Source organism: Tamandua tetradactyla, chromosome 15, assembly GCF_023851605.1.
Source record: "Tamandua tetradactyla isolate mTamTet1 chromosome 15, mTamTet1.pri, whole genome shotgun sequence".
Lineage (NCBI taxonomy): Eukaryota > Metazoa > Chordata > Mammalia > Pilosa > Myrmecophagidae > Tamandua > Tamandua tetradactyla.
The window spans coordinates 87503332-87517372 of record NC_135341.1 but is presented as its reverse complement, the minus strand read 5'-3'; the positions used below and the strand labels follow the sequence as shown (position 1 = coordinate 87517372).

General features: G+C 46.8%; 1 protein-coding gene across 3 annotated transcripts in view; it reads left to right on the top strand.

Annotated features, from left to right (window-relative positions):
- Positions 1-4996, top strand: part of SLC9A9 (solute carrier family 9 member A9) — a 558227-nt gene extending 553231 nt beyond the window's left edge. For all 3 annotated transcript variants that reach the window (XM_077130324.1, XM_077130322.1, XM_077130323.1), the window contains 2 exons: positions 3121-3226; positions 4391-4996. In XM_077130324.1, coding sequence (XP_076986439.1) covers positions 3121-3226; positions 4391-4684 — 400 coding nt within the window. In that variant the 3' untranslated portion in view covers positions 4685-4996. The remainder of the gene's footprint in view (positions 1-3120; positions 3227-4390) is intronic.
- Positions 4997-14041: the final 9045 nt, after the last annotated feature.

The window sequence follows — 14041 nt, the reverse complement described above, 5'->3', positions numbered from 1 at the left end:
GCGCCTGGCTTCCCCCTTCTCTTCCGGGTTCCGCTGGCTTTCACTTCTGGCTGCTCCCTGTACGTCTCTCTCTCTCTCTCTCTCTCTCTCTCTCTCTCTCTCTCTCTCTCCTTCTCTCTCTCTCTCGGGGAAGCGTCCCTGGTCTCCGGCCCAGCTCTGCCAATAACTGGCTGGCAGGGAGGTCTTGAGCCATTTACCTACCCTCGCTCAGTCCATCTCTTCTAATTCAACAACTACTTCTCGTGCATCTAAACCCTCCCAAGCTCTCTATCCAGCTGAACGAGACGGCCTTGCCCTCAAGCTGAGCACAGTATGGAGACAGTTCTATAATGGAATTGCTGATTTCCAGTTTCCCAGCCTGAATACCTTGTCTCTTTATCTCAGCAGTTTGGCATACTAAAAAAAAACATGTGAGTGAATGAAGGAACAAATGACTAAGTGAATGGAACAAAGTTATTTTTAAATGCCCTGAGTTTTATGTGGTTCCTACACTGCTCCTTGTTCTCTCTGTCAGTAACTCAAGCCCAGGAATTCCACCTTCAACTTGACCTTTCTGAGCCTTTTATCCTCAGGGAACCCTCATTCTGCAGTGATAACCTGCTCCCTTCGTTTTCCCACAGCACAGGTACCCAGTGTTTACTTCCATCACTCAGAACACCTCCTAACATTCTCCTATGCTATAAGTTAGACAGTCATCCTTGAGTACCTAATGTACGGCAAGCCCTAGGCAGCCAAGATGTTGGAGAGGGCAGCCTCTGCCCACATCTCCCGTGGCTATGGACGGACCTTCCCTGCACGTTCCATTCACAGCCGCACAGGGTGGGCCGCATTCCTTCAACTCGCAGCTACAGAGATGCCAGAACAGACAAGACTGCACCGCCTGCTTCCCAGCACCCCCATTTGCCCCACGACCCCCACCACCTCAGGATAACACACTGTACTACAATGTTTAACCCAATTTGCTATTTTCAGTGTAGGGGTAGCTTACATCTTCCTACCCACTAAATAATCTGTAAATCCCAAAGCTACACCAAATACCTGAAATGCTGTTCTCTCACCTTTCCCTCAGTATCATTTCTCTGCCATTATTTGAACAGTTACTGACATTCCAGTTTCTTCTGAAACTGTCTTGCTCAGAAAATGAGTAACAATAAAAAAGTAAGTATCATTTGTATCGCACGTTAAGTTTACAAGCCACTTCTATGCATGTATGTTGTTAGGCTCAGAGGGGCCACAGGTCACATCTGTAAAGTGACAGAGCCTTTCCACTGTCCCAAAGCCCGTCCACGTGGGGTCAAATGGCCATTTTGTCCAGGCTTGACAGGCACAAAAAGGTGCCAGTTTAACTTTTAATTACTAGCTCCAGTAACATTCTACATAGAGTCAAAGAGATATATTCTCAGGATTAAAAGAAGAAATGTACGTAACAAAACTCTAAATTTGCATTTTATGTTCGTGACATTATTTTGGCATTTTTATGTTTTAGCATCCTGAGATCCTCAAACTATGGCAGTCTCCCAGGTCTTAACAGACCTCTTCCTTTTTCTCTATGACATTTCTAAAAATGTTGCTTACTTACTGTCACTTTTCCATCTGGAAATAAAATAGGCTGGACTGTACTTGATTTTCACATCAGTTGTACATGTCTTGTCTACTTCACCTCCTTAAGAAAGCATTTTTCACTGACCTTTGTGTCCCATAAATCTAACGAGCTCCTGTGTCCTGGTGTGCCCTGCCTGAGAGGGTATGCAGCTCACCCACATCGGTGAAGCCTGGGGTTTTCCCTCCACAGAACCCACCTGGCCCCCACGCATAATCCTGCCCTGACACATTCTTCTCTGCCAGGGATGACAATGGTGGATTCAAACAGCAAAGAGAAACTTTCAATTATTTAGGCCTCACTTTCTTCAGCCCTAGGATGGAGGAAATAACCGTCTGTAATGAAAATGAATGGAGGACCATTCCAGGCTTTTCAGATTTGTAGATACAATTACAAGATGTCACTGCAAATGCCAGGCTCTGAACCTCAACCTGTACCTGGGCAGAGATGGAATTACAGACTCGAGCGTCATTTCGGGTCCTCTGTTCACAGCACCCTGAGGCCGTGCCTTGATGGTCCTCCACTCTGCTGCTGCCTTGCTGGGGCCTTAGTAGCCAGAGGGACCGGAGTGGGGCTGCCCCACCACGAAAGGCTCCAGTGGAACCACCTCCAAGATCTTCCCGGGGCCTGGGGGCCGGGGGTGGGGCTGCAGGTCTCCACATGCTGGCCAGCATTCACTGCTTTCCATTTTTCCTCTTTCCTTATTTATGATAGCTTTTCAGAGAGTTGATGAGGTGAAATAGTCTCCAACAGAGGAAATAATATAAAGCTTAAAAGTCATTTCTGATGGCATGGTGAAATAATTCCTCTCCTTTCTTTGAGAAAAAAATAAAGTAAGGCAATCTGTGGCAGCCTCTGGGGATTTCATTATTGATAGATTGGCGGGAAACATAATGGCTTTAGCTGAACAGGTTTTTCTTTTAACTTAGAGGGCTTTGGGATGAAAAGATGAGGAAGACAGGTGCTAGACAATAGAATCAAGCGGGCACAGGCTTATTAACATAATTTTATATAGCGATGCATTGATGTATGAAGTCTAAAGTGACTGTGTTGAATACTGAAAATAAAGTATTTTGGAAAACAACCTGTACTCACTACCCAGCTCTAAAACTAGTCAACGTTTTATGAAATACCTCTGCCTTCTTTGTGAAAATTACTGGTGGTTTAAGCTGTGTGTGCAGTTTTAGGAAAGCACAATCTTTTATGCTATTGTTTAAGGTGATTCTTAAAAACGCATTTTCTAAGCAGATGAGACGTGGAAGGGGGCTGGGCTGGCAGAGGGACCCTGAAAGCGCTTCTCTCTCGGCTTCAAGGTCCAGTCGCCATCGCTCCTGGTGAAAGCTACCAGGAGGGAGGGAGGGGGCGGTTTTGCCGGCCAAATCGCTCCCCAGGTGACAGAGAAGGGGATTTAAAGGTGAACAGGACTGCCCCCTGTGCTGTACGCAAAGGCTCCTGCCGGGTGGGAGGCTGACGCTTCAGCCCTGGCCCCTCTGGCGAGTCTTCCTTAACTGGCCTCCCAGGTACCTGAAGCCGATCTTAACCCATTCCGGCCCTCCGCTGACCACCACGCTACCTGAATGGTGCCACCCACTTTCCAGGCTGCTCACCAGCCCCCGAGCCTACGGGGTGAGTACACGTCCCCAGGGGGGCCGGGACTGCCCCCTCAGGAAGAAACCTTTTCTAAAATTCACTGCACCAAGGAGCATTTATCTCCTCTTCTCCGCTGTTGCTGATCTAGGTTTATTCTTCTTTTAAATATGCAATGTGTTTATTATAACCAGTATTTTTAACTATAAAATGGACTTAGAAAACATAAAAGAAGTAATGTGTCCTCAGAAACTGCTGTGTTTGGAGATTTTGAATATTAGGCCTGTGCTTTATAGCTCAAGGGAGTTGAATAAAAAGTGCTGAGAAGCAATTAGAATCATGACCACAAATCGGAGGTCAGGGAACTGGAGACAAGCGCGGTCCGAGAGTGGGCGGTGGCTTGTGAGGTCACCGGTCAGCCACCCTCTCCCATAAGCCTAGGGAAGCCAGGTGTCTGTTGTGCTCAGGCACATCCCCACAGGCAGTGGCTCTCAGACTGAGGTCCCCTGTCCAGCGCATCCCCAGGGAACGTGTCAATGCAAATTCCCAGGACCCACCCCAGAACCTCTGGGTTTGGTGCCCTGCAGCCTGTGCCTTAACAAGCCCTCCAGGTCATTCTGATACCCAGTACAGCCCCCCAGCAGTTTTCCCCGACACCTAATTTGCCTGTCCCCCCCAGGACCCAGGGCAGGGGCGCTGAGCCTCAGCCCTCTCCATCGGGCAGCCCGGTGTGAGGAAGCTGCACCAGATACAGGTGCTTTCGCCAGTGTTCTCCAGGGACTGCACCCATCCTAGGCTCGGGCCACCCAGCCCAGGGAACAGGCTGTGAGGACAGCGTTTAAAGTAAAACACGCAATGCTGTGATTCCCAAGGCTGTTGGGAAAACAGCCTTGGGAGCTGCTCTGCTCTGATGTCCCGGGAGCCTGCTAACTTGCCCGAATGCCCCCGCTCTCCCCCCTCCTCCCATAACGGAGGGGGTCCGGGACCCCCAGCCGCTCCCCACTGCCCCCCTCCCCAGGCTCCGGTTGCGCAGTGGGTCTTGGGCGCTGACTCCCCAGGGGCCCCCGCGGTCTCCTGGGGTGGGAAGTGCAGTCACGGCTAGACGGGGCAGGTAGGCAAAGGCTGGGGGCCCCCACTGTCCTGCCCGGCGCGCCACTGCGGTTCTGCCTTCCTGTGAAGGGTCTGTCTCTCCTCCCCGTCCAGGAGCAGCTGAAAGAGGAGGACGCCGAGTGCATCGTGAGCCAGGACGAGCTGGCCCTGGGCTTCCAGGAGGCGGCCGCCTCGGCCCTCGGGCCCCCTGCGACACCGGATCCGAAAGCGTCACCCCAGGCCCCCGGGCTGGACAGCATGCACGAGGGGGACCTGGGCCTCGGCAGCTATGCGCTCAGGCTGGAGTCCACTCCCGGTCAACCCCAGCACGGTCAGCTGGCCTCCCCAGGCCTGGGGAGCCAAGACGCGCCCGGGGGCCGCGAGCCGCGGCTGGAAAATGTGATGTGAGCGCAAAACCCGCGGGGAGCAGCCAACGCAGCCGCGCGCATCCTCTGTGTCTGGAGAAACCGGAATTTATCATCACGCCTCTCTATTACGCAGCTGAATTTAATTGTTTTGACAGCAGCCATTTTTATTAATGAATGGGGAAGGGGAAGGGGGGAGGGAGGGACAGGTGGACAGGGGACGGAGGGTCCTAACTGCTACCAGACGAAACATCTGTGCTTGGTTCTGCACGGGGCATCCTCTCTGCACATGGCTCCCCCGGCCCTTCGCTTGCATTTCCGAATGTATTCTCTTCATTAAAGAAAGTTGAATTTTTTTTTTTTTTTTAAGAAACAATTGCTTCTGAGTGTTAAATGTCGCTACTCAGCTGAGCGGAAGGTCCAGGTTTTAGTAAGTGGTGGGTTGTGTGTTTTTACGGCCTAGCGGGCCACGCGGTGCGCCCGGGTGGTGCAGAGCGCTTTCCACGGCCCCTTTCCGGAGCGCCGATGGCTTCCCCGCCCCACGCGCGCTTCCACCTGCACAGCGCGCCTGGCCGTCTTTCCCCGCGCGAGTTGCTCCCGGGCTCTGAGAGACTGTGCGGGAGAGGCACACGTGGCCGGCCGGGAGCGGCGCGCACGCGGCATAGACACGGATGGGGTCCCTGTGCCGGCCGCACCCACGCCCCAGGGCAGCTCCCTGCGCCCCACACTCCCAAGACCAACTGCACGGCTTTGAGTCCAGTCGCGAGGCCTAGGCCCCTGGGCCGCAGGGACACGGGCTCCCCGGGGGTCGACTCTAGAGCGCAGGCTCCGCGCCTGGGCGCATGGGTGGGGCGGGGTGCGGGGCGCTGGTCGCGTCCCGGGCCTCAAACGCACGCGGCGCAGCGCCGCGCACCTTGCGGCTTTCCAAACTGGAGAATCCGGGGAGACCGTAAGGATAGACGGACCACCCCAGGAAAACACAGCAAATGGCGAAGCACCAACTTTTCTGATTTGACTGAATCCTAAATGTTCATTATAAGGCGCCGTGGTGTTGGCAAATGCTTTATTGCAGGCATTGACTTTTTTCTTGCCAGCCAGCAGCTCTGAGCTCTGATACTCCAAGTGCTGGCTGAGGCCGGGCGTGCAAAGGTCCTGGGGTCCGAAGAGGAAGGGCACAGGAGGGGCATAAGAGGAGCGCAGGATGGGGCAGGCCCCGGAAAAGCGGACTGAGTCAGGCGGGAGGGGACAGCCTCCTCCCTGTCCACCGCAGGGGCCATAAACCCAGGAAGGGGTTCAGATACGGGAGGAGAAAGGAAGGAAAGGCGGAAAGTAAAGGTTCATCTCATCTCTGCCCCTTCATGTGGAAGAAAGAGTTGAGAATTGGGGGTTTACTTTCTTTCCGTCTGTGGAGAAAGACACACCAGGAAAAAGGAGAACCACCCTCCCTGCCCCCCACCCGCAAAAAAAATACAAGACCAAGGTTGCAGGAGTCGAGAGAAGGGAAGGGGATATCACCCCAGATGGAGCTGAGGTGGGTGGGGAGGGGAGGGCACACAGTCTAACATCAGCGCCAAGACCCGAAGAGGGGATCCGGAATTAGCCATCTGCCCCACCCCCATCCCCCAGCAAAGCCCTCTTCCTGCTCAGAAAAAGTGTCCTTCCAGCCGAACAACCTGAGCCATCACTAACAAGGGAAACAGGGAAGGGGGTCTCTAGGTGGGGCTGCCCCTTTGACCCGGTTGACCCCGAGTGGGCAGGCGTCCTGAGGATGAGGAAATTGTCCCCTGCCTACCGCCTTCCAGATTCAAGATGCCATCACCACCTCCTTCTCTCTGAATCAGCCCCAGACCGGAGCAGAAGCTCCTGTCCCCGTCAGCAATCCCTAAAACCAAATCCTCTTCATGCTCCTGTTGTGAAGGATTTATAATCTGAAAAAATGCCCCGCACTTTGATTAGGAGCATCAGAACTACGAAGCTCAAGCCTGTTCTTTTCGGCCAGTTTCTGATGAATAATAAAGGCAAAAGGGCTTTATTCAAACCAGTAATGCGTCCACTGATTATCAGAGGTTTAAACAGGACTCTCATGAACTAAGGGACTTGGGATTCTTTCCTGAGCTCACCACCTGCACGCGCGCACACACACGCACGCGCACACACACGCACGCGCGCACACACGCACACGCACACACACGCACGCGCACACACACGCACGCGCGCACACACGCACACGCACACACACGCACGCGCACACACACGCACGCGCGCACACACGCACGCGCACACACACGCACACACATACACCTCCACTCCATCAGGGACGCTGCTGCAGCCTCTGTGGTGTCCCTGCTGGTACTCGCACTTGTCTGAGCGAGTCTGATGACTGGTGGCAGATGTCATCAAACGCTTCATCCGTGAAGTCTCTAGAAACTTCTTGGAGGGTAATCCAATATATATATCAAAACTGAAAATATAAATGCCCCTTACTCACCAGTGTCATGTGTAGGACTTTTACTCTAGATCTGTGAGAAATTATACACGTAAAGGCTATTTATTGAAACAACTTAATCGCCAACCTGGTTAAATAAGTCGGGCCATAGCCATCGCATGATCGCCAAGGCACACTGTGGGCTGAAGACTGCAGGTGCGGGCACAGCTGATGGCACCCAGAAGTTATGGGGGCACTGGTGACGTGGTGCCTCTCAAGAACTTGACTTCGCTTTTGCATCTTCTGAGTTTTGTCCACTGTGCATGCATTTTTTATTCAAAAACAAAGTAAGTAATAAGACTTTTATGAAATAATTCGGTGAAAGTTCTGGGCTATAATAAAAGATGGAATAAAATCTGGGAAGTTGGTATTTTTCACCATGATCTTTTTGAAGTCTTAAGAATACAAAGTCTTTTAGCAGCAACTGCAGTGAGAAAAAGAAGCACAGATAGCTTCTGGGTTTATTCATTTACATCATTTAACACTTGTGGATGCAAACTACATAACAAGGCTTTGAAATTCAAAGTCAAATGCGATTCAGTCCTATCTATCAAATACCATGTAGGACAAGACACAAAGCCTAAGAAATAAAGGTGGTCCCTCTTAGATATCAAAATATATGGAAACTCAATGGTAACCAAGATAGCAAAGAGAGCCAGACAGTCTGATGAGTATGGACAAAGACATATGAACGTATTTTAAAATGTAGTTCATAAAAGATGGCATTTCAATTTGGGGGTAGAGAGTTATGGTACTCAATAAATTGGTTAGGCCAATTGGCCTTCCATTTGGAAAAGAAAGAGAATTAGATAAGGTCCTCTTACACACACAGAATAAACTCCAATTAATTTAAACATAACATTAACATCAAAAGAATAGGATAGCAAGAAAAAAAATATTAAGTAAATTACCTTGGTCTGTGAAGGTCTTCTATGAAAGACATAAACCAACAAAGAATGATAAATTTGATCACATAAAAATATGAAACCTCTGACAAAAAACAAAATTATAAACAAAAAATCAACTGGGAGAGAAAATATATATATACACACGTGTGTATGGATGTATCTGAGTAAGTATAATTCTTTAAACACTAAGAACTCTTACCAATGCATGAAAAAAGGAAAAAAAAACTAGTAAATACAAATAATCTGAAGAATCAAATGTATATAATTCTACCCAGAATACCTATTTTTAGGTATTTCTGTAGAAAAGAAATAGTTGTCACATGTAACTAAAGAGGTATAAAAACAAAAAAAAAGGGGTATTCACTGTATATATAACTGTCCAAAATATTGGAAACAACCAAAATATCCATCAATAGTAGGAGTTTAACCAGCCACAGGAGACCCATACCAGAGAATGTTCCACAGCGGCTGGAAAGCCTGAGGTCAGACTGTGCGCATTCACCTGGAACGATTTCAAGGCACGTCATTAGTGGAAAAAATATTCTGGAAGGATCTATAGCAAGTTGATAACAGAAAGGTGAGTAGGATTAGGAAGGCTGACTCAAAGGTTCCTTTTAGTTTATATTATTTTACACTTTTACAATGACACCGTATTATTGTATTTGCTGTGTATTAAAATAAACTGAAAGGTATGAAAATACAAGTAAGTGAAGTAATATAGACACTGGCACTGAATTGTGTCTAAGTTAAAGAAGGATGATACAAAGAAGTGGTCAGTTGTGAGGGCGGCCCTGGTTTTCGGTCGGAGGAGGGGGAAGAAGGCGTGGTCAACCAGAGGTCACACTTGAGTGAGATCCAGGAAGAGGAGGAGGCTGTGCCCGGCAGGTGTGCCCGGGGCTGGCCCTGGAGCGGGCTGGGTGACTGAGCATGGAAGGGTGGTCCAGGCGAAGGTCCCAGCACCCAGCACCGCAAAGGCAGAGGGGCGGGAGCCGCCTGGCACGGACAAGGAACTGTAATTTATTCCACCTGGCTACGGTACCAGGTGTGTTTGGGGTGGGAAAATGGAAGAATAAGAGACAGCACTGGCAGTGTAGACCAAACTGAGGAGTCAGGCCATGAGCAGGGGAGAACCGGAAGCTACTGAGTGTTTAAAGCCGAGAAGATAATTGCGTGGACAGTGGGGAGAGGAGGGCAAGAGAGCCTGGGGGCGGTGCGGCAGCTGCAAGTGGTGTTGCAGCAGCCCAGGTCAGGGGTGCCGAGGGGCCACCAGGGGGACGGCAGGGAGGGGCCGGGGCCAGGTCAGTCTCAGGGGCCTGCAGAAGTCCGCAGCGATTGACTGGGCCAGGAAAGGATGAGCCCAAATTGAAGGTTTACATGACGGTCATTTTGTTTTTAATGTTTTTCAGCATCTTTATTTTGATTACAAAAGTATAGCAGGTTGATGGGAGCCATTTGTAATAAAATTAAAATATGAGAACTAAAAAAATGAAAGTGACATAATTCAATCACCCATAAATAATGTTACAAATCATGTATTTTCAGTCTTTTAAGGGGTATACATTTAATTTTCATTATTTCACAAATTGGAATCATACCAAGCACACTGTTTTATTTTTATATTTGTTTCATATTCTTATTGAAAAATATCCACATACATGCAGACCATCCAAAGTGTATGATCAGTGGCTCACAATGTCATCACATAGTTGTGCATTCATCACCATGATCATTTTTAGAACATCTGCAGCACTACAGAAAAAGATATAAAAAGAAAAACTCATACATCCCATACCCCATACCCCTCCCTCTCATTGACCACAAGTAATTCAATCTACACAATTGTTTCTTTACCCCTTATCTCCCTATTATTTAGTTATTTTTATCCCTATTTTTTTACTCATCTGTTCATACCCTGCATAAATGGAGCTTCAGACACAAAGTTTTCACAATCCCACAATCACACTGTAGAAGTTATACCTTTATACAATCACCTTCAAGAATCAAGGCTACGGGAACACAACTCTACAGTTTCAGATACTTCCCTTCAACTACTCCAATACACCATAAACTAAAAAGGGATATCTATATAATGATAAGAATAACCTCCAGGATAACCTCTTACCTCTGTTTGAAATCTCTCAGCTACTAAAACTTTATTTTGTCTCATTTCTCTCTTCCCCCTTTTGGTTAAGAAGGCTTTCTCAATCCCTTGACGCCAGGATTTGGCTCATGCCGGGAGTTCTGTCCCACGCTGCCAGGGAGGTTTACACCCCTGGGAGTCATGTGCCACGTAGGGGGAGGGCAGTGAGTTCACATGCCGTGTCATGAGAGGGAGAGGCCACATCTGAGCAACAAGAGAGGTTCTCTGGGGGTGATGCATATGCATAATTATAAGTAGGCTTAGCCTGTCCTTTGCAGGAATAAGCTTCAGACGGGCAAAGCCCAAAATTGAGGGCTGACCTATACATTTGGTTGTTCGCACTGCTTGTGAGATTCCCCAGACGCGGAAGTTGAATATTTCCTCATTTCTCTCTAGTCCCCCAAGGGGACTTTGTTTTATTCTCTGCCCAAATTATTCTGGGATCTGTCAAGGCATCACACTAACCAGTACAAACCAACCAGATCTCATGCCCTATTCAAGATTCCATGTATTGGGTGGGCCATGGTGGCTCAGCAGGCAGGAATGCTTGCCTGCAATGCCAGAGGACCTGGGTTCGATTCTCGGTGCCTGCGCATGTTAAAAAAAAAAAAAGATTCCATGTATTATGGTATTCAAATAAACTGACTATACAAGTTAAATCAGGTAATGTACTACAAAATATAAATTTTGCATCAAATAAACATTTCTCCCTCTGATCTCACAGAGAAGTTGAAGTTTAAGATATGGACGATATCATCTTTTACCCTGTGTTCTGCTCCACCGGCTCGGCTTCTTTCATAACTCTACTCAAAGTCTCTCTCAGCGTTTTGAACAGTTGCTGTGTGGGGAATGCTGACTTTTATAGCTTCAGAACTCTAACTCTGAGTCTCAGGAGTCACATAAATAACCAACGTTTCTGGAAACAACCAGGCTGTACACAATAGTGCAATCACTCAGAATTTAGAAATAACAGTTACACCTCCTGAATACACGTGACTGCTGTAAGAGCTCACGGTCTAGGACCCTTCACAGCGGGCCCCAGCCTGATAGCCCATGCCCTCGACTTCAGTTCTCTGGGTGTATTATAGCTAGTCCATATGAGTGAGGCATGAAAATATTTGTCTTTTTTTCCTGACATTTCATTTAACATACAGTCCTTGAGGTTCATTCACCTCATTGCATCCTCACAGCTTCATTCCTTCCTGCAGCTGCTCAGTGGTCCATTGTCCATCCCTCAGTCCTTGTACCCTTAGGGCACCTCCATTCATTGTGGATCATGAACACTGCCGCAGTAAACACAAGTGTGCAAAAATCCATTCGTGTCCCCACACTCAGCTCCTCTGGGTATAGACTGAGCAACGGGGTTTGCAGGATCCTTTGGCAACCCCAGCTCCCTCCTGTGGACCCACCACCCTGCCCTCCAAGGGCTGCACCTCTCAGCTTCCCTACCAACAGTGAATACGTACATCTCTCTCTCCACATTTTTTCCAGCACTTGTTTCTCTCTGCTCATTTTTAAATAGTTTTATTTGCACATCATGCAATCCAACCTAAGTGAAAAATCAAAGCTTCTTGGTGTAATTACATAGCCATGCCTCTGCCACAACAATCTCCCTGAAGACGTTTACTTTTCCTTCGCATATCCCACGCCCCCCACCACATCCCTGACCTGTTGACCTTTAGCTGGGTCACAATGCCTTGTTCCATCAGTGGGAGTACATTGCACTGTTACTGTTGACTGTGACCCCAGCTTGCAGTGACTGTACTTTTTTCTGTAAACCGTCCATTATCGACACCTTGAACTGTTTACATCAATTCATTCTTGCAATGCTGACATTCGTTTGTTCTCCCTCATGCAAAAATATTCTTATAGTTGTATGTTTAACCACCATTACTGTCCACTCAAAGCATTCCTAAGTTATACCATCTCAGACTTTATCCTCTCTCTTTCCTTCTGGTGTCATATGTGCCCCCAGCCCTCCTCCTCAGCCACACTCACACTCAGCTTTATTCTCTATTCAGATCATCTTTGCTATTGTGCCACCATCACCTAGTGTTGTGCTATCCATTTCTGAATTTCTACAATCAGTCCTGATGCACAGTTTCTGTTCCTTCAGCACTAAATGCCCAATCTCTACCTTATTTCTATCTCCTGATAACCTGTGCTCTTGACTTTAATCCCCAGGGTTCACTCATTAATGTTAATTCATATTAGTGAGACCATACATACTATTTTGTCCTTTGTCTCTGGCTAATTTCACTCAGCATAATGTCATCAAGATTCAACCACATTGTTATGTGTTTCATGACTTTATTCTGTCTTAAAGCTGCATAATATTCTATTGTATGTATATACCACAGCTTGTTGAGCCACTTGTCCATTGATGGATATTTGAGCTGTTTCCTTCTCTTGGCACTCATAAATAATGCTGCTGTAAACATCGGTGTGCAAATGTCCTTTGTGTCCTTGCCCTCATGTCCTCTGAGTAGATGCCTAGCGATGGGATTGCTGGGTCATATGGCCACTCTATACTTAGCTTCCTGAGGAACTGGCAAACTGCCTTCCAGAAAGCATAATCAATAAGGGAAAATACTCCCTGGTTGGCTTAAGGGGAGATGGGACCCCCAGAAGGAAGCGACGGTGGGCTTGAAGGTCAATAGACATTACCCAGCTGGTAGAACACAGGAAACAGGAATAAAATAGACAGTGCCCATGTGACGTAAGGAAGAAATGTAAAGTCTAACATACAGGAAACCGCAGTCCTAGAAAGACCACGGGGGGACACGGAGAATTTAAAATGTTTGAATAAATAATGACTGAGTATGTCCCAAATTTGATAAGACTGTCATCCAAAGACGCTCAGAACTCAAATCAGGATAAATACAAAGAAAAACACCCTAGACATAACAGTCAAACTGCTGAAACTAAAGAGAAAGAGAAAACCTTAAAAGGAGCCAGAGGAAAAAAGTATTGTATTCTGTTTGCGGAGACAAAAAAAAAAAATGACCACTGACTTCTAATCAGAAACGATGGAGACCAGTAAAATAATAATAATAATAAAGTGGAATAATATTTTCAAAGGGCTTAAAGAAAAAAAATGTAAAACCAGAATTCTATATGCCGTAAAGACACAAATCCTCAATTACAGTTGGACACTTTGATCAATAACTGATGAAAAAAGTATACAAACATCAACTTGACGTAATTGACATTTACTGAACACTGCACTAACTATTCTGCAGTTATTTGGTGTTGCTCAAACAGTTGCAGAGCACGTGTTTTTTTCACGTAGCCGTGGAATGTTTAGCAAGATAGACCAGCTGGAGTCACAAAAGAGCCGCATCACATTTCAAGGGGCTGAAACCTTACAGAATACATTCTCTGGCCAAAACGGAATTAAATTAGAAGCAATAAGAATAAATTAGAATAACAATAAGATAAAAATAGAGATCCCAAATATTTGGGACTAAACCACACACTTTCAAATAGCCCAGGAGTCAAAATGATTATAACCAAAAATTAAAAATATTTTGACCTAAGCAGTAATGAAAATGCAACATTATAGCATTATAAGCTTGGTTTTGAAATAAGTGTTCACATAATTAAGAAAGGCAAAAAAGAACAAATTTAAACCCAAAGCAAATAAAAGGAAAGAAATAATAATAATAATAAAGCAGAGTGTATTAGAGTAGCTAGCGGGAAATACCTAAAACTGTTAAGTTGTAATCAAATAGACTTGATTCTTGAAGATGATTGTATAACTATACAGCTTTTTAAATATATTTTATTGATAAATCTTAGCACACAAATATTCCATATATATAGTATTCAATCAATGGCTCACAATATTATCACATGGTTGTATAT